The sequence below is a fragment of the Bos indicus x Bos taurus genome, chromosome 22, assembly GCF_003369695.1.
Source record: "Bos indicus x Bos taurus breed Angus x Brahman F1 hybrid chromosome 22, Bos_hybrid_MaternalHap_v2.0, whole genome shotgun sequence".
In the NCBI taxonomy this organism is placed as follows: Eukaryota; Metazoa; Chordata; class Mammalia; order Artiodactyla; family Bovidae; genus Bos; species Bos indicus x Bos taurus.
In genome coordinates, this window is record NC_040097.1 from 31,955,130 (window position 1) to 31,975,592 (window position 20,463).

The window sequence follows — 20,463 nt, forward strand, 5'->3', positions numbered from 1 at the left end:
TTCAGCTTTAGCATCATTCCTTCCAAAGAAATCCCAGGGCTGATCTCCTTCAGAATGGATTGGTTGGATCTCCTTGCAGTCCAAGGGACTCTCAAGAGTCTTCTCCAACACCACAGTTCAAAAGCATCAATTCTTCGGCTCTCAGCTTTCTTCACAGTCCAAATTTCACATCCATACATGACCACAGGAAAAACCATAGCCTTGACTAGACGGACCTTTGTTGGCAAAGTAATGTCTCTGCTTTTGAATATGCTATCTAGGTTATATAATAACTTTATATATACAGTGTATATATATACATATATATATATAATAACTTAATATATATATAGGTTATATAATAACTTTAAACGAAGTATAATCTATAAAAATTGTGAATCACTATGTTGTACACTTGAAACTAATATAATATTGTAAATCAACTACACCTCAATTTTTAAAAATAAATAAATAAACAAAAGGTCTTCTCTCAGTCCCAAAAAAGGCACTTCAAATGCTATATAATCATTGTTGTCCCTTTTCTTATCTCGTTATTTTGAATGTTAACTAAATTCTTTTATTTTCTTTAATAAGAGAATAAGTGAGACTTTATGAACTGGTTAAAGTAAAATATATACCAACAATTAAAAAAAAAAACTTGCCTGGGAAGGAAAAAAAAACAAAAACCAGGCTCAGCTAGAGAAATATGGAAATTATAATAAGCAAAAAAGGAAGGACTATTAACGAATGTTTCAAAATTCCTTCAACATACTTTACTGTGAAAATAATACCAAAATAAATTTAAAATGGCAAGAAATGGATAATCAAAAAGTATAATGGATCAACTTTACATGCTCAGCATTCTGCTGGGATGCAAAACTTATGGGGGAAAATATCACACACTGGTACCCAGATTTTACAAGAAAGGATTTTTAAAACAATAATAACCTGAAGTCATTTACATGTGCCTTTGGAATGTATAAATTTTTGTATATAGTCAATTTACTTCACGGTGTTCTGCCTTAGGGTAAAATTTAAATTAGTTTTCCTTAAGCTACTGAAATGGAGAAGGCAATGGCACCCCACTCCAGTACTCTTGCCTGAAAAGTCCCATGGACAGAGGAGCCTGGTGGGCTGCAGTCCATGGGGTCACTAAGAGTCGGACACGACTGAACGGCTTCACTTTCACTTTTCACGTTCATGCATTGGAGAAGGAAATGGCAACCCACTCCAGTGTTCTTGCCTGGATAATTCCAGGTACGGGGGAGCCTGGTGGGCTGCTGTCTATGGGGTCGCACAGAGTCGGACATGACTGAAGCGACTTAGCAGCACCAATAGCAGCAGCAAGCTACTGAAAAACCTGACAACATGAAGAGACATCATGACTTGTGAGGGCAAGTCAAACAACTTGAAAACACCATGTATTATGCTAATGTAAAATCTACTATGTATTACACATGCATATCACATTATATACATATAAATTTTAATACAATACATGCAGTGTATTGTCTTCATAGTAGGTAAGAATTTAAAATAAACCTTTTCTTCCACTGTATTAACCATTAAGAATGACAAAATAAGCAGTGATTTTTAACTGAAAATTTAAAAGAATTTTACTTGCACTTCATTTAATTCAACACATTTGGGCGAGTCAGTCAGCTAATATAAATAAAGAGTAAAACAAAAATGACAAATAACTGGTCTTATTCCTACCAGCTCCCGTTATAGCTCAGTCGAAGAGTCTGCCTGCAATGCAAGAGATGTTGGTTTGATTCCTGGGTCAGGAAGATCCTCTGGAGAAGGAAATGGCAACCCACTCCAGTATTCTTGCCTGGAGAATCTCATGGACAGAGGAGCCTGGCCAGCTATAGTCCAAGGAGTCACAAAGAGTCAGACACGACTTAGTGACTATACCACCACCACCATTCCTACCAGAAAAGTCACAAAGAATCTTTACCTCCTGACTCTCAGCCTCCAACTTGCCTGAAGCTGAATTTAAACCGCTCATGTAAAAAGAACCCTTCCTGGAGTAATACAAAAAACATTTCATGCATACTATTAAAGAAAATGTGCTTCTGGATAAAGACACAGAAGATAGAGAAAAATAAGGGCTGCTTCTAATATCACACTGCTAACTATAAATTCCAATTTCCTAACTCTCTCAGGCCATATCACTATTCTTCAAGTTTTAGAAGAGAAGAGATAGGCAGTTCTGCTAATTAAGCTCCCTCCCACTCAAAATTTCTGTCTTGTAAAGCTCAATCTGTTTTCATGCTTGCCCAGGAAATTTGCTGACAATGAAATTTCCAATTTAAATATTCAGCATGATTTTAAATGGGTTTCTTCAAATTATTCTTCAGTGGACATTTAAAATCACAATTGGAGAGATAAAGGTAATTAGAAATGGCAATGTAAATGGAGTTGAATCTCTCAGATGTCCTCCAAAATATAACCCACCCTACTCTTACACAGCTTCCCTGAGGATGTTGAAGGGTTCCACCATTCATCGTCACATATCACTCAACCCATTTGCACATCACAAGATATATTTCTGCCACTCCAATTAGTCTCCCACTGAGTCACAGGAGATAGAATGTTAATCACAAGAGCAACAGCAGTTAAACTGAAATAGTGTACATGAAAAGGAAATACAAAATGATAAATGGAAAGACTCTTTTCAAGTCCCAGATGAGTCACTTAGCAGTGGTGTGACCTTGGGTGAGTCCCTTAACCCCCTCTTCCTCACTGCTGTGAAAACTGAAATAATCACACAAGAGAACTCAATAAGCTGAGAGCACTGTACAAGGGAATAGCTGCATACGTAACAGTAGAAACTGCCGGCCCAGAGTATGGGGAGAATATTACCTGAGGTCTATATCAAAACACTGCTGCTGCTGCTGCTAAGTCACTTCAGTCGTATCCAACTCTGTGCGACCCCATAGACGGCAGCCCACCAGGCTCCCCGTCCCAGGGATTCTCCAGGCAAGAACACTGGAGTGGGTTGCCATTTCCTTCTCCAATGCAGGTAAGTGAAAAGTGAAAGTGAAGTCGCTTAGTCATGTCTGACTCTTCGCAACCCCATAGACGGCAGCCCACCAGGCTCCCCGTCCCAGGGATTCTCCAGGCAAGAACACTGGAGTGGGTTGCCATTGCCTTCTCCAATGCAGGTAAGTGAAAAGTGAAAGTGAAGTCGCTTAGTCATGTCTGACTCTTCGAAACCCCATGGACTGCAGCCCACCAGGCTCCTCCGTCCATGGGATTTTCCAGGCAAGAGTACTGGAGTGGGTTGCCATTGCCTTCTCCAAAACACTACTGACATCCTAAGAAAGCTATCAAATACTCACAGACGCCTGGGGACAATCACTTCCTTGCAAGAAGTGCTGCTATTCGTGATCAATGAGACACACCACAATCTTTCCAAGGCAAGTGATTATTTACCTACCCCTTAGTTTTGTTCCTTCAACAAATATAAGCCGGACAGAGACACATGATAGCTCAAGATACAACTGATGCAGATGGGAAATAAAGCAAAACTTAAAATTAGACTGTATTTATGTCCTATCCCAATAAAGTTATTTATTAATTTGAAATGGATCCTTGATTACAGGTGCTAGTGGATAAAAGTGTTGGGAAAACCCACCCCTAGATCAGCCAAGAAATGCAGTACATGTAGATTCAAATTCTTAAAGAAACTGAAATGTGTTTTTATTCATATATACCATTAATCACAACAGAGTCTTCTCAAAAGAATGGTATGTATTCTCAGGAATGCAGTGTTCTATTTTAAAGCCTGGAGAACAAAAAACTCAAAGAAGTACCTTAAAAGATTTCTGTGGTGTGCTAAAATGAGGTAATGAAAAGTAGCACCTTACAAAGATCACCGAGGTATAACAGCTGTAGGTTAATTTAAATGTCAATTAAGATTGTGAGCTATCACTCATTTCTGGAGTCCAAAAAGCACATGTCCAACATGGTCAAGAACGCACTCAAAATTTTTTTAAATACTCAATTTCAAGTAAATTATTTAAACCTTAAAAAATAAAACTCAATACTTACAGATAATGATCAGGATCAAACTTGGCCAGCTCAGCAGCCAGGCGTTTCTGCCTTCGTTCAGCAGCAGAGGTGAAATCTGGATCCTTAATATCGATAACATCACTCAATTCATCCTAAGAACACCCAGGAAAGAAAGAATAATTGCTGTCTCCTATTTGAGCCATGAGATATCTAATTTTGTACAAAATGCCCAAACACAAGAAGAATCTAATAGATCGATAAGTCATTATACCACCTGTGACATTTAAATTCAAATCCAGCAAATGTTTGTTAAACATCTACTATTTGCCAGGCCCTGTTAGAAGCTTTCACATCAATTATTTCATTTAATCCTTACAACAAACAAACTGATTAACATGGATTAAAGCTATAAAAGTTTAACATGAAAACCAGAACAGAATAAACCTCTCCAAGCAAACAGGAACATCTAATTCTCCATTTATTCCCCCATTTACTCCCAGAGATTTAAAAATTATAAAAGGGCAAGTTGAAATAAATTTCTAGACCCAAGATGGAGCTGCTGCTGCCAGGGGTGCCATGTCAGCAAACCAAAACTTAGATAATTTTCATGTCCCTGTAAATACTCCCCTTGAAGAGAAATGCAGTCTTTTTAGTCAATCCCCCAAGACCAAGCCAACTTTGGGATCTGTCCTTATTTCCTTGCCCCTTTTCATCCCTAACAAGAATTTTTAAGGACAATTTTAATAGACATAATTTCCACTTGAAAATTTAAAAATCTAATCCAAAGTAATATTCAACATTACCACATTTCCTAAGTCCAACTCTACAAAAAACACCTGTATTAGTAAACCACCTACAATCCATACAGTCTTTTTTCTTTTGACTAGAATTATGAAGGGAAGAAAACTTGTACAATACAAAATATTTCTAAAGCTCTTTTTTCTTTCTTCAATCTCCCCATTCCCACCACCAACTGCAAGCGATAAGTAACCAAACTGGAAGCAGCTTGAAGACTATTAGTTGAAAAGAAATCAAGGGAAATAACTTGGTAGAGGGTTGAAGGCAAACTGTTAAAACAGACTTGTAAATAGAATGGTTGGTGACTGATGCCCAGGCTTAAAGTCAACAGCTGTGGCACAGCAAAATCACTACAATGAAACCAGCTATATGGAATCTTCCAGGGAGAGACTAAGATATAGAACTCTCCACACCATCAGAATTCCTGCAATAAAAAAAAAAAACCCTCAAAAAAAGCCTCTCAGCCCTACCACAATCCATTGAGCTAAAGTAACATCAGCTATGGTTTTTCCAGTAGTCATGTACAGATGTGAGAGCTGGACCATAAAGAAGGCTGAGCGCCTGGCCACCTGATGTGAAGAGTCAACTCATTGGAAAAACCCCTGAAGCTGGGCAAGACTGAAGGCAAAAGAAGAAAAGGGTGGCAGAGGATGAGATGGTTAGATAGTATCACTGACTCAACAGATGTGAAATCTGAGCACACTCCGGAAGACAATAAAGGACGAGGAAGTCTGGCCTGCTGCAGTCCATGGGGTCACAGAGTTGTACACAACCCGGCGACTGAACAACAAAACATCACCAACATTTAATGTAAGCACATCCTAGTGAAATGAAGGGGCCCAGGGGCTCTTTCATTTTTGGAAGTCACATCCAGAATATCTGAATACTTCAGAGCACAAACATTCTGGGGAAAAAACAGATCCCCAAACTTGGAAAAATCTACATTCCAAGAGTTCTTTTACAATTTACTTTTCGGAGGCTCAGAATGAATTTTCCTAAAGATACATGATTATATATCATAGTTAGATTCTCTGGGCAGCCCACAAATTTACTCAATTCAAAATAAACTGGAAATAGAGCACTCGCAATACAGAGTTTACAAGCGTGCAGCAAGGCTTCCAGGGGAAAACATTTTTAGAGTTCTGGTTTAATTTGTCAGACATATCTCTTCCCTGAGCAGGACAACCTGGACTCTTTCTCTCTCCTCTGCTTCCTCACCTGCCTGACATCACCTCCTCAACCACAGAGACAGGAGGGGCAGCGAGGCAGGCCTTGGGCAGCATGGTGGGGGGCGGGGAGTGTGAAACGGAACAAACTAAAAAGTGAAGTTAGCTTGGAGCAGTGAAATCTAAGGCATCTGTCAAACAAGAGAAAGGAAGTGAAGAGGATGAGAAATGACACGCTACAACAGGGTGAAAATGATTCTTGTTTTTCTTTTGTTGTGAAAGTACTGCTAAGGTCAGCACTGGGAGAGCCATTTAAAGATGGGCAGCGCCAAGAAAAGGTCATGTGGGATCTAAACAAGGCTAATATGAGTTTCAGCAGAGTGAAGGCAGAGACTCTCCAGAGAGAAAATGAAGAAATGTGTGCCCATCAGGCCAGTAGGTCTCTGGAAACAACAGCTTCAGGTCCCCAGTGTAGCTGAGAGAAGGAAAGGGCCGGCAGGCCAGCATCCTGCGGCTGCTGGCAGCAGTGGTCCCGGGAGCCTGCTGGGTGGGAGTCCAGAGACTCCAGGATTGTTGCTGCTGGCAGCCACTGACGCCAGAAGCCTGGTTAGAAGCCCTGACTTGGAACTGCCAGGGCAGTTTTCCAAAGGCACCCTGTGGCTGGCAGAAATTTCAGAAAGGAAAGAGTGTGGGTGAGCATGCACACATGTGTATGGGGGCAGGGTGGTGACAGAGAATTTGTTTCAGCAAAAATAATTTTATTTCCTTCTCAGTATTAGCATAAAATACAGAAGTCATAAGCAAACCCTGTGTAAATGGCTGGTGGGAAATAAACATGAAAGACTATACACTGTCCCCCAATAAAGGGTTAAATAATTCAATTCAGAGAAGATAACTGGGTACTGGAATTATGGATGATGTTTTACTTTCTTTCTTATATTGTATCTTTATAATGAATATATATTGCTTTTATCATCAGAGAAAAATGAAGCTGTATTTCATTTAATGGAGGGTGGGTGGGAAGAGACTGTAAAAATGTTAATAAAATATGAGTCAACAAAACTTTATGGATATTGTCTCATCCAAAGGCAGAACCAGAGGAACTGTAAATGGTGGTTTCTTAAACACATCATTTAAAATAGAAAATATGTTCTCAAAGTTCTTATTTATGCAATAATGGTCTCAGTTTCCTCTAGCTCGTTTACTAGTAGAAAAAGGTCTTGTGGATGACGTGGGGTGGAGATAAACTAAGAGTTTGGTACTGACATATACACACTACCACATGTAAAACACAGATAATCAACAAGGACCTACTGTATAGCATAGGGAATTATAGTCAACATTTTCTAATAACCTATAAGGGGAAAGTATCTGAAATATACACATATATACACACATATATGTATGTATGCATGTATAATTGAATCACTTTGCTGTACACCTGAAACTAACACAGTATCATAAATCAACTATACTGCAATTTTAAAAATTTTAAAATAATAAAATTTCTAAAAATAAAAAGAATTTTTTTTTACAATCCATAAAAAAAGGTCTTACACGCTAATCTTACATGATTGTTCAGTTTGCATGACATGAATGTCACAAACAGAACAGTTATAAATGCAATTGAACTCTGCAAGTAATACCAGTTATGAAAGATTTCTGTGGCACGATCACATAAAACACATGTACCTTAATACCCCGAAGACAGCATCCTTTAATTACTGGCATCTTGATTCACACATGATTTTCAAAAGTTCTGACATTTCCAAACTGTCATGAAGGACACCACAAACCTCACATTTAATCCATATAAGAAAACACAATATTCTATAAAGACTACATATTGGTTCATCCAGTGGTAGAATGTGCATATACAATAGCGATGAGGCCACAACAGAATGGTGACGTGGAGCCCAGCCCAGTGCCTCTCAGGGATACACATACCAGCTGCTAGCTGTCACTGGAGGTCCAGATACTGTCCACTAGCTGTCACTGAGGTCCACGGTCTACCCAAGTTCCCCAGGGAGGGCTGAGCTTCAGGATTCACTCTTAAAAGAGTGTAGAAAAGTAATGGTGCACATACAATCCATGTGTTACTTAATCCCCTCTAAGAAGTCTGGGGCAGCACACCCTATTTAAATTCATTGCTATTTCTACTGCAAAATCTTTGAATATGTACACTAAGTGGGAATTTTTTTTTTTAATTATTGAAAAACTCACATATCAGCTCTGATCAGGTCATGTCATCAAACTCAATATAAAAAACTTCTAGTTTCAGAACTTTTTGTGATCCCTACATTGTACACGTGGGGTTATATACCTACACTGTTAACAGTATTGCTATTTACATTATCCTTTAGAATTTTCTCAAATGCATTTTGTTTTTCCATCTGTTGAAGACAACAGGCATTCAAATTGTTTATAATAACAAGGTTCAGAGGGATGCAGTCAGGAAGAGCTACAGGAGGGCTCCAAAAATGTGAGGATGATTCGCTCATGTTTTTTTAAGCTGGGAGACAGGAATCTAGAGATTCAGGGCATTAGACAAGACATTCAAAGATAAAAAGAATATTGATTAATAACTTTTCTCTTAACCTAAACTACTAACTTAGTGAACATTTTCAACACATACAAGAATTTCTGACCTCCCAAGGACTTGGCCTGGGCTCACATCATGGCAGTCCTGCATCTTCTCAGCAACGTGGCAGAAACCCCTCGAGAGGATCTTCCCTCCACAGTGGCAGTAATGAAGAAACCAAGTTCCTTGGCATCAACAAGCACTTTCAGACTGAACGTACAATCTGTCCTTAGCCTGCAGGAGTCTTCTCTCGTTCATTTATAGCTTTAGACAGGTAATCTCCAAAAGATTAACCACAGACTACTCTCTGCCAAACAACTGAGGTCCATTTACTGTAGTTTCTGCTGTAGAAAAAAACTGATTCTATTCTTACTACCTGAGAGATAACCAGGAAATTCGGTTAGGGAGAGAGAATATGGAGAAACCATAACTCGGCAGAAAAACATACAAGGCATTTGAATGAAGTATCTCATCAGTATTATTTGCTCTTAAGTAAATCCCAATTTTGTTTCTTTTAAGAAGTTTTGAGAGCATTTTAAATTTCTTAAGGGCAGAAGTCTTTCTAGCATGCTAATCTTTTTTTTCTCAGGAGTTTTCAAATGTAGCATCTCTGTAAATTTTCTAAACAGCCTTATAAAGTAGGTGAGCAAATTTATTGCTGTTTTACAAAGAGGAGACAAAATTTATTTGTGGTCAAATAACTGGCCTGAATTCCAAATTTAAACAGAGGTACAAGTAGGACCAAAACACAGATCCTTTACCTTTCCTTAGCAGACTCAAATATGTCTTACTATAATAAACCACATACCAAGCAGGTTTAACATCCTCTACCCAGAAGGAATGAAGTTAAAAAACTGTTCATCACATGTTTCTTTCATTTGAAAAAAATTAAGGGGACTCCCTGGCAGTCCAGTGGTTAGGGCTCTGCAATTTTACTGCTAAGGGCTGGGGCTCTATTCCAGTCAGAGGAAACAGAAAAGAAAAAAAAAAGAAATGAGCTATCAAGTCATGAAAAGACATGAAGGAAACTGACACATATTACTAAAAAAGAAGCCAATCTGAAAAGGCTACATGTTTACATGTTGCATGGTTCCAATTATGTGACATTCTATTTAAAAAAAAAGTAAAACTAGACCAAAAAGTTCAATAATAAATTAAAAAATTTTAAAGTAAGACATCAACTATATTGCCTGCTATAATACAACTAAAGTAGAAAATAACCAAAAATCTCCATTTTATTCATGAAATAGAATTTCCCACATTGTCTGAGGAAGAGAGTGATGTCATTCCTTTTTTAGCCTAACTGACCAAACAGCAGATTTTAACAAAAGATTCCATTCAAACCCCACAAAGAGTAAATACAGAAAAGTGCCTACAGTACACTAAACACTAAACAATTTGATCAAAAGATGGAAACCCCTTCTCATCAGGAATATTCTGCTTCATTTACATATAAAACAGAAGAGACATCATGCCACAAATAAAGAATTTTCATTTTTTAGAAGTATAAAACATAAAGCTTTTCAGGAAGTATGAGGAGAGAGGGGTTCTGTTCTGTATTTTGGAAACTTCATGTCTAAAACAACAACTGAAGTGGAGAAAAAAGAAAGTACCAGGACATCTTTCATGTGTAAGCACAATGAGACCGGGCTACACAGACAGTGACACAGAAGGGAGTGACTGTGTAACGATCACGTTCGAGCAGTTGTGGTTTGCGCTCTAAATACAACATCTCCTACTATCTTCATAAGAAAACCTCCAGGTATGAGCAGAACTGAAATTAAACTATGCAAATGGTCAAACCCTTGGTATATACCAAGGTCTTTTAGAAAATCATACCTGCAACCGCTGAAACACTCCTGAGCGCAAGTTTCCAAACCCGTAGCGGCAGTTTGGGTTCAAGGCACTTTCTGGTACCTCTTCATAGGGGGACTGTTCAATTTCCCAATCAAACTCATCATCGTCATCTTCCACTCCTCCCTCAGAAACCTCAGAAGCACCTAAATATGTAAAGTACTAGTTCATTAAAGCACTACATTTCCTTGGGGAAGAAAAAGTATAGGGAAAAAGCGTCTGCCCATGTACCCCAAAAGAATACTCCTGCTATTCTCTTTTTTTTTTTTGAAACATGTTAATGTATCATACTAGGTCCATTCTGGGTGTACTACATAATAATTTGATACTGGCAAACATTACAAAATGACCACCATCTGTCCCCATATAAAGTAATTACAATACTATTGACCTGATTCCCTATGCTGTATATTACATCCCCGTGGTTTCCTTATAAAACTGGAAGTTTGTATGTCTTAATCCCATTCACCTATTTTGCCCAGCCCTTACCTCACTATTCTTATTAGACAAAAAAAAAAAAGGAACCAAGCCAAAGTTCCATCAATGGTAGGATATATAAACAATAACATGATAAAAACAAACGGACCTCAGCTATACATGGATAAATCTCACAAAAATGTTAAGTGAAAGAAGCTAGACAACAAAGATCATTTACTGTAATGGATTATATATGCTACTGCTGCTGCTGCTAAGTCACTTCAGTCATGTCCGACTCTGTGCGACCCCATAGACGGCAGCCCACCAGGCTCCCCCGTCCCTGGGATTCTCCAGGCAAGAACACTGGAGTGGGTTGCCATTTCCTTCTCCAACACAGGAAAGTGAAAGTGAAGTCGCTCAGTCGTGTCCGACTCCTAGCGACCCCATGGACTGCAGCCTACCAGGCTCCTCTGTCCATGGGATTTTCCAGGCAAGAGTACTGGAGTGGGGTGCCATTGCCTTCTCCGAATGGATTATATATATATATTGATCCAATTCAAAAACAGGCAACACTGAAGGTGGTGGTTACCTTGGAGAGTCAGGAGTGAGAAATAACCAGGGTAAGATTCCAGGACATGGGAGATGTTCTACTTCTTTGACCTGGGTGGTGTTTGCTTTCTGCTTACACTGAATTGTAGGCTTCTGGTTTTAGCTCAAGAGGCCAATATTTTGCCAAACACATAGATGCTGCCTCAATTGGTCCCAAAAAATGACTGACCTACTGGTTTAACAGAGTTCTTTATGTCTTAAATTAAATGTCAACAAATGAACTATTTTCATATGGTGTGACATGATCTCCTCATCTTGTCATCTGAAGTATTTTCTCCTATTTCCTATGTGCTATATCCCTTTTCCCCGAGAAACACACAGCATTCCAAATATTCACTTACCTGCATTTCCTCCCAACTGCAATAAACATACCTATCTCTTCCACAAGTGGTTTTGCAGTCCTGGATTTTCTTGGTGCCAGCAGAGCAGTTAACATGTTCAGCCCTTCAAAATGTTGGCCAGGAGTTTCTTTGGGCAACCGAATGGTAAAAATTCCTTAAAGATAAATGGGTTCTATGTTGAGCTAAATTAAAATACTCAAACACTTCACAAACATACCTAAGAAACAGACATCTCAGAATTATCATTTTATTTCATAGAGCTCCAAAATTATGCCCTTATTACATAGTTAGTAAATAAAAATCAAGATAGGAAAAGGTTCAAATGAGGTTTTTCAGAACCACTGATTCAGCTGTCCTCTCTATGAGAAATTAATCTGTTAAAGCTGCAAATGCTTAAATCTTACCCAATATCACATTCACCTACTGATAACATTAAAAGTTCAGGTCAAAAACACAATGGCCTGAGAAGGCAATAGCTTAGATTCAACTGTAGCTACTCATAAGATTTATTTCTAGCCTGGGGGAGTGGGGGAGGCAGTGAAATCAAGATATCTAGTCCAATGAAGAACAACAAACTGTGGAAAATTCTTAAAGAGATAGGAATACCAGACCACCTGACCTGCCTCTTGAGAAACCTATATGCAGGTCAGGAAGCAACAGTTAGAACTGGACATGGAACAAGAGACTGGTTCCAAATAGGGAAAGAAGTATCTCAAGGCTGTATACTGTCACTCTGCTTATTTAACTTATATGTAGAGCACATCATCAGAAATGCTGGGCTGGAAGAAGCACAAGCTGGAATCAAGATTGCCAGGAGAAATATCAATAACCTCAGATATGTAGATGACACCACCCTTATGGCAGAAAGCGAAGAAGAACTAAAGAACCTCTTGATGAAAGTGAAAGAGGAGAGTGAAAAAGTTGGCTTAAAGCTCAACATTCAGAAAACGAAGATCATGGCATCTGGTCCCATCACTTCATGGGAAATCGATAGGGAAACAGTGAAAACAGTGACAGACTTTATTTTGGGGGGCTCCAAAATCACTGCAGATGGTGACTGAAGCCATGAAATTAAAAGGCGCTTACTCCTTGGAAGAAAAGTTATGACCAACCTAGACAGCATATTAAAAAGCAGAGACATTACTTTGCTGACAAAGGTCCATCTAGTCAAAGCTATGGTTTTTCCAGTAGTCATGTATGGATGTGAGAGTTGGACTATAAAGAAAGCTGAGTACTGAAGTACTGATGCTTTTGAACTGTGGTGTTGGAGACGACTCTTGAGAGTCCCTTGGACTGCAAGGAGATTCAACCAGTCCATCCTAAAGGAAATCGGTCCTGAATATTCATTGGAAGGACTGATGCTGAAGCTGAAACTCCAATACTTTGGCCACTCGATGCGAAGAAATGACTCATTTGAAAAGACCCTGATGCTGGGAAAGATTGAAGGTGGGAGGAGAAGGGGACAGAGGATGAGATGGTTGGATGGCATCACTGACTCAACGGACATGGGTTTGAGTAAACTCCGGGAGTTGGTGATGGACAGGGAGGCCTGGTGTGCTGCAGTCCATGGGGTCACAAAGAGTCGGACATGACTGAGCAACTGAACTGAACTGAATCCAATGAAGAATAGCAGCCATTTCAAATATACACAAAATCTTAAATAAGGCAATGATGGCTTGATAAAGTTCTTTGATATCTCAAGAGATATATCCCTAAAGCCTGTCTAATACAAGCCCAAATTCCATCTATGTACTTCTTTTTTTCCCTTGACAGGGTTTATCACCTTCATCTAGGTTCCTCTATGAATAGATTACATTATTCACTACTCTTACATTTTAAAACGGACGTGAGTCTGAGTGAACTCCGGGAGTTGGTGATGGACAGGGAGGCCTGGCGTGCTGTGATTCATGGGGTCACAAAGAGTCGGACACGACTGAGCGACTGAACTGAACTGAACTACCTCTTTCAGTGCACTTAGCCATATTCTAATATATCAAACACAACTAAATCCAAATATTTCCACATATTTAACCTTCCTAAACCCCCATTTACTTTCAAGATTTAATAACTGTGCTTCAGTATGCACCTTATCTGCAATTAAAAGTGGATTTAATACCTAGAAAGGCAGTTTCATTGTACTTCATCACATCAGTTATACTGTGTTATGGGTTAGAACTTTGTCATTTAACTCTTTCATTCCATCTTTCCTCCATTACCCTAGCTCATTGAGGTCAATATTCACTGAATAAATCACACAACAGTACACAAGGTATTCTTATTCCAGATTCACTGATAAAGGAAAATCCAGTGACTTCTACAGAAGGAAAATAAATGGTTTCAAGATAAGCTGAAATGAAGGGCTTATCAATGAAGAGAAGAAAATTCAATCAGTCTTTAAAAGTCCAATATGGACAGTTTCTCTCTCACCTACACATAATTATATTTTAAGATTGAAAATAGTAATGGAAAAAAAGAATATATATATATCTGAATCACTTTGCTGTATACCTGAAACTAACCACACTGTAAATCAATTATGCTTAAACAAAAAATAAATTTTTAAAATTCTAAAAAAAACTGTCTTAGAAACATTTGACTCACAGCTTACAAAAATCATCCACTTCTTTTCTAATCAGTCACTTCCCACAATCTAACTTTAATTTTTAAACACTTACTAAATGTAGGGAGAAGTAGGAAATAAAACTTTCAGAAAACAGAGCCAGAGTATTTAACTAATTAAACTTTAAAGAACAATGTGAAGTATAATTTAAAGGACTGGGGAAACTGTAACTGTTAAGAAATCCATGAATAACAGGCACTGGACATTAAGAAACAATAAAGAGGGACAGGGACAGACTGCACTCGCCATTCACCTAAAGGTCACCATAACATGAGATTATTACGGAGCTACACCAACATGAAGAATTCAAAGAAAAAAAGCTAACAGAAAATTCTAAGGGCAATACCTTTATCTGCATCATAGGATCCCTGCTCATTTCCATTTTCTACAATTCTTCCAGGAAGGGTTAACCTGCAGATGTAACAAAAGGTCTCATGAAGTCCTTAAATTACAAAGCATCATGAAGCATGATAGTAAGCATCAAGCACTGAAATCTAGCAACCATTTAAAAAGATATTCCTCAGCATTTAAATTTTATAAACTAAATAACTTATATTTCTTCCCTAGCTAAGAAAAGAGGAATCAGAGATGACTCATTTTTCTGTTTGAATAGGCACTAGTCACTGATAAAACACTTAAAAAAGAAAAGCCACAATAAATACTAGCTATCACTACTCTTATAGTACTTTCCCTTCCTAATATGAGTTATTTATATACCTGATGACTGACACAGGATGGGCTCAATAAAAGTATACTAATTGGCTTCCAAAAAGAAAAGAAACAAAAAAAAATGAGAAAGAATAAAGAACCAACAAAACCAATTGTTTATATTGGGTAAATCACTACTTTTTTAAAAAGAAGGCAGAAAGCAAAAGTGTTTTTTTTGTAAATCTCATTATTACTGTATAGGGATTTCCCCCTCTTTCCTGCTAAAGGACATGAACTGATTTCCCTGTTCCCAGTTTTACTCTGGGTCAATCAATGCTCTAACTGAGGCCCCAAAAGAATTTTTCTAAAACAGAAATCTGTCACTTCTCTACAATGAAAGCTTCCATGACTGCTTGATATTGGGTAGACAATTTAAATTCACCCATACTATATATGAGGCCAGATCCATTCCACTCCAAACTTAAAAATATGAACCTACTTTCCTCCCACACCCCCCTCCTTCTTGTTCCCTATTCTAACACCATCATCATGATCATCATCATCCATCTTAGCAGACCCCAAAAGGTACAGGGCTTTACCCCTACTTACCTTTGATCGTAATGTTTCCTGAAGCTATAACACATTTTTGAAACAAAAATCCCTTCTAAACCTAGCATAAAAATTCAGGTATGAATAAATTTGTTATACAATGGATACAAATATGAACTTTACCTTCAGAGTCTAAATTAAGTCCATTTGTGGACTTAATTCCAAGTTGTGCCATTTACTAGCTCTGTAACTTTCTTTGTACCACAAGTTAATTAACTTCAAAGTTCATATTCATCATTTATAAAATGTGAAAAATAATAGAATCTATCTGAGGGTTACTGTGAGAAAGAAAGGATAATACAAAAAGCTTAGTGGCTAGTACATTAGGCAAGCGTTCGGAAAATGTAAACTATTATTATCATCTCCCTTCTAAGCTCTTTGTAAGTACAGAGTTAAATTCTTAATGCATGATGGCGAAACAGTATTTGCTAACAAATCTGCCTTCCCTGCTATACACTCAGTTTCTCAAGGAGAGGGGTGAGGTTTTATTCATCTCTGGTATACTGTAGCAAACTGCATTTCCAAAGATGACCTATCTCACATCATTCCTCCCAATAATGCAATCTATGTCCCCTCCCCTTAAAACTGAGTGGGCTTCTAGAATTGTTTTACCTGAAACAAAGCATTATAGCAGAAGTGACACTGTGATTTCTGAGGTTAGGTTATAAAAGATGATATGGATTCTGCCTTGCTCCCGGAAATATTTACTCAAAAATTTCAGCTGTCATGGTAGGGATGTAACTCCCTGCAGGAATCACAAGTGAGACCACACAGGGAGGTCCTGAGACCACATGAAAAGAGATTCTCTCCTTCACCTACCCTGTAAGTCCCCAGCTGCTTTAGCCCTTCCTGTCCCAGGTCCAGCCATGCATGACTAAAGACCTTAAGCCAGAACAGTTCAGCCAAGCTCTTACCAAACTCCTAAGGCATAAAAATCAACAGAGGGAGTTAAAGAATTGTTATTTTACACAGGTTTGATTGGTTATTGGCAGCAGATAATTGCAACAATATGCTCCCTTAATAAATAATAATACCTACCATTTATTGAATATGTAATTATCAGGCACAGTAATAAGGATTATACATGCATTATCTCAAACCTCACATCAGCTCTTTAAATCACTAATATTAGTCCCACTTAACAGACTAGAAAACTTACTGAGACTGAATAACTTGCCAAAAGTCACAGAACTATAAGTGTGCTGACACCCATATGTACCCAACACCCAAGCCTCTGCTACTCAAGGAATGGATAAATTTGTATAAAAAGTACTGTATAAACTCCTTCACATTACTTAATTTTATCATCCTATCTCATTTAAGATCTTTTCTCTGAGCCCTTATCTGCAACATGAGTATATAACAAAACCTACTTTGTAAGACTGTCCTAAAATCAAGTGAGTCACATAAAGCACTAACTAGGAGTAAAATGTCAATAAATGTTTGCTAACATCATCATCTTCTTCCCATTCTTCATGTTTTGGCTTTAATATCACCTCTTCAAACAGGCTTTCCCTGGTCAATTTGTATAAATCCAGACACTCTTTTATACAACATATTCAAGTAGGTAGATTAAGTTAAGGCCAAAGGAATACCTGAGCAGAACAGGTTCAGGCCAAGTACTTAATAGCTTAACTCAAGAAGAATGTCTGCACTGGAAATGTACTTGGGCAGGAAGGGTAGGCTGGAACTACACTTGAATGAGAAAGATGAGGGGATTGGATTTTCACTCGGTAGAAAGGAGAAAAGAAAGTACTGACAATGTTGAGAAAGAATAATATGGCAGTGTCTTCTAAAATGTTTTCTAAATAATGATGCCTATCTCTGAGGATTCTTAACCACTGGACCACCAGGGAAGTCAAAAACTAAGATCATGGCATCTGGTCCCATCACTTCATGGGAAATAGATGGGGAAACAGCAGACTTTATTTTTGGGGTCTCCAAAATCACTGCAGATGGTGACTGCAGCCATGAAATTAAAAGACGCTTACTCCTTGGAAGGAAAGTTATGACCAACCTAGATAGCATATTCAAAAGCAGAGACATTACTTTGCCAACAAAGGTCCGTCTAGTCAAGGCTATGGTTTTTCCTGTGGTCATGTATGGATGTGAGAGTTGGACTGTGAAGAAAGCTGAGAGCCGAAGAATTGATGCTTTTGAACTGTGGTGTTGGAGAAGACTCTTGAGAGTCCCTTGAACTGCAAGATCCAACCAGTCCATTCTAAAGGAGATCAGTCCTGGGTGTTCATTGGAAGGACTGATGCTAAAGTTGAAACTCCAATACTTTGGCCACCTCATGCCAAGAGTTGACTCATTGGAAAAAACTCTGATGCTGGGAGGGATTGGGGGCAGGAGGAGAAGGGGACGACAGAGGATGAGATGGCTGGATGGCATCACCGACTCGATGGACATAAGTTTGAGCGAACTCCGGGCGTTGGTGATGGACAGAGGCCTAGCGTGCTGCGATTCAATGGGATCGCAAAGAGTCGGACACGACTGAGCGACTGAACTGAACTGAACTGATCTCCAAGAATCGCTATCCAGGTCAAATGAGATAATGCACACAAGCACTTAATCCTTCACTTAAACGCACTGCTTGCCCCACCACACGAGGGGGAGAAGAGGTCAGCTGTTACCACTGATGTTACGGTTCTGCAGGGAGAAAAATGCAAACAAGAGCTGAAGGTCCCTCCCTGAGGCTTGCGGGATGACAACGACAATGAAGGGGTAATATTAGAGAAGAACCAAACAACGAAGAGGTGAAGGAGACTATGGCATCAGCCGGACCAAGAAAGGCGAAAATTTCAAGGAAGAGAAAGCGTCAGCCAGGAGGTCGGCGAACACGACGTGGACTGAAAAAGTCAAACCGACAGGTTAGTAGGGAAGGCAGCGTGAGCTGTCTCAGGACAAGGAGGACTAACGCAGAGCGAAAAGGAAACAGGAAAAGGGACAAGAACTAGGGCGACAGGACAAAAACAGGAAAGGCGATTATGGTCCCAAACTCTGCGTTCTAAAGTGGCTCCGGAATCTCTTCCAGGCGGGGATGTAAGAAGATATAAGAAACAATAAGCTTCTGCAGCATTCAGAGCGCAAGCCCGAAAGAGTTCGCTTCCTCGGCACCTGCTGCTGGTACCTCGGAAAAAGGCAGTCGCGATGCCGAGAAGTCCTCCCTCGATAAGCAGTTATCTAATGAATGAATAAATGAATCCCCAAAACATACTCTTCCCAGAGCCAAACACCCGGAACTCGCCTGAGAAAGTACGGCTTGGCGTAGAATTTGAAATCGACTCCCTCGAAATAGACATCGAACTCAGAGACTCGGGCGTAAGGCACGCGGATGGCAACAGTCAAGAAGTCGGGGTCCTGGCTAAGATCGAACGCCGGAGTCAGCATCACCACGCCGAACTCGGGCGCCCAAGTCGACCACTCTCGCAGCCGCCGCGGGCCTGCCACTGAAACTCTCCAAGAAGTACCCACGCGCTGGTACCCGCTGTTAGACACGGTGCTTCCGGCTCTAGGCGGAAGTGCGCGTGCGTGCAAGAGGAAATCCCGCCTCGCGCCGGTTTCCATGAAGACGGGACGCTGTGCGCTTGGAGCTAGAGAAGGGACCGGAGGAGTGAGGCTTTGTGCGCAGAAATTGAACCCAGGGCATAACTTGCAAGAACCCGGGCAAGAATCCACCTCAGAGCCACTAAGCTTCTTTGAGGGTTATGAGTCGGACACGACTGAAGCGACTTAGCAGCAGCAGCAGCAGAAGAGATGATTTTAACAGCATTGGCTTTGCAGGCAGTGAAACCTGCGTTTAAATTCTTTCTTTCCAATACCCAGAATTACGACTTTGAGAAAGTTACAGAACCTCTCTATGCTTCAGATATCTCTTCTATAAAATAAGGTTAGAAACCTAGCCTCGTAGAAACGGTGTGAGGATAGCATGCATTTGTGCATGTTAAGCTCTAACAAGGTTCCCGGCAAGTTGTCGAGGCTCGGTGTGTTGGAGCCGTCACCGCAGAAACCACAGAAACACCGTTACTGTGGTTTTCCTTAGTTCTCACTTGCCTTGTCAGTAACTCCCCTTTCTCCCTCTCCTTCATTCTCTACCGATTTCTATCTCCTCCTCTTTCCCTCCATGCCTCTCTCCCTCTGTCCGTTTCTGCCACTTTTCTCCTTTTCCTAACTCCTTAATTGAACAGAATTTGCTCGTTTAGTGAACGTCCATTCCACTCATCTCTTTTAATCTACACCACGAATGCCGAAGAACACGACTCACAAAGGTTAAGCAATATGTCTTACAATCATGCATTTTACAATTACCAAAATCCGTAACATCTAACTCTTAAACCGTATTAGTGTCTGCAATGACGAATAGCAAAGCCTCTGTACTTTCTCCTCTTTCCTTTTCTCACTTTTCTCCTTACACTTATTCGAGGTCCTCTTTTCTGTCTTTTTTATTTCTCTTCCTTGTATTTCTCCTTTTTATTCTGGCCATACTCTCTCAATGCCTCTCCCACTAGGCTCTCTCCTCCCCTGCATATTCCCTTGGCCTTCCTTCCCTCTCATTTTATTTCTGGTTATTCCACCAGTTACTAGAATAGTCCAAGAAATGTTTTTATTTCCTGATTTTAAATATCAGTGAAAGGCAAGTGAAAGTCATCTCTGGAGACAGTGGATCAGATAACCTAAAAAACCTTTTCAACCTCCAACTTTTTATGAGTCTTGAAAATTAATTAGGACTCAGCACATCAATAGGAGTAAATAAAATTAAAAATTCAAAATAAAAATCAATCTGCTTAAATCTGGGAGTTTTTTGTTTGTTTGTTTGTT

General features: G+C 39.4%; 1 protein-coding gene across 2 annotated transcripts in view; it reads right to left on the reverse strand.

Annotated features, from left to right (window-relative positions):
- The window catches only part of SHQ1 (SHQ1, H/ACA ribonucleoprotein assembly factor), a 104,367-nt gene extending 85,206 nt beyond the window's left edge, over positions 1 to 19,161 (reverse strand). The window contains exons 1-5 of one of the 2 annotated variants that reach the window (XM_027522592.1): positions 18,893 to 19,161; positions 14,732 to 14,796; positions 11,797 to 11,919; positions 10,384 to 10,544; positions 4,039 to 4,151 (exon numbers count right to left, since the gene is read on the reverse strand). In XM_027522592.1, the coding sequence (XP_027378393.1) occupies positions 4,039 to 4,151; positions 10,384 to 10,544; positions 11,797 to 11,919; positions 14,732 to 14,796; positions 18,893 to 19,035 (605 nt within the window). In that variant the 5' untranslated portion in view covers positions 19,036 to 19,161. The remainder of the gene's footprint in view (positions 1 to 4,038; positions 4,152 to 10,383; positions 10,545 to 11,796; positions 11,920 to 14,731; positions 14,797 to 18,892) is intronic. The other variant, XM_027522593.1, reaches the window with a different exon arrangement.
- Between the last annotated feature and the right edge of the window lie 1,302 nt (positions 19,162 to 20,463).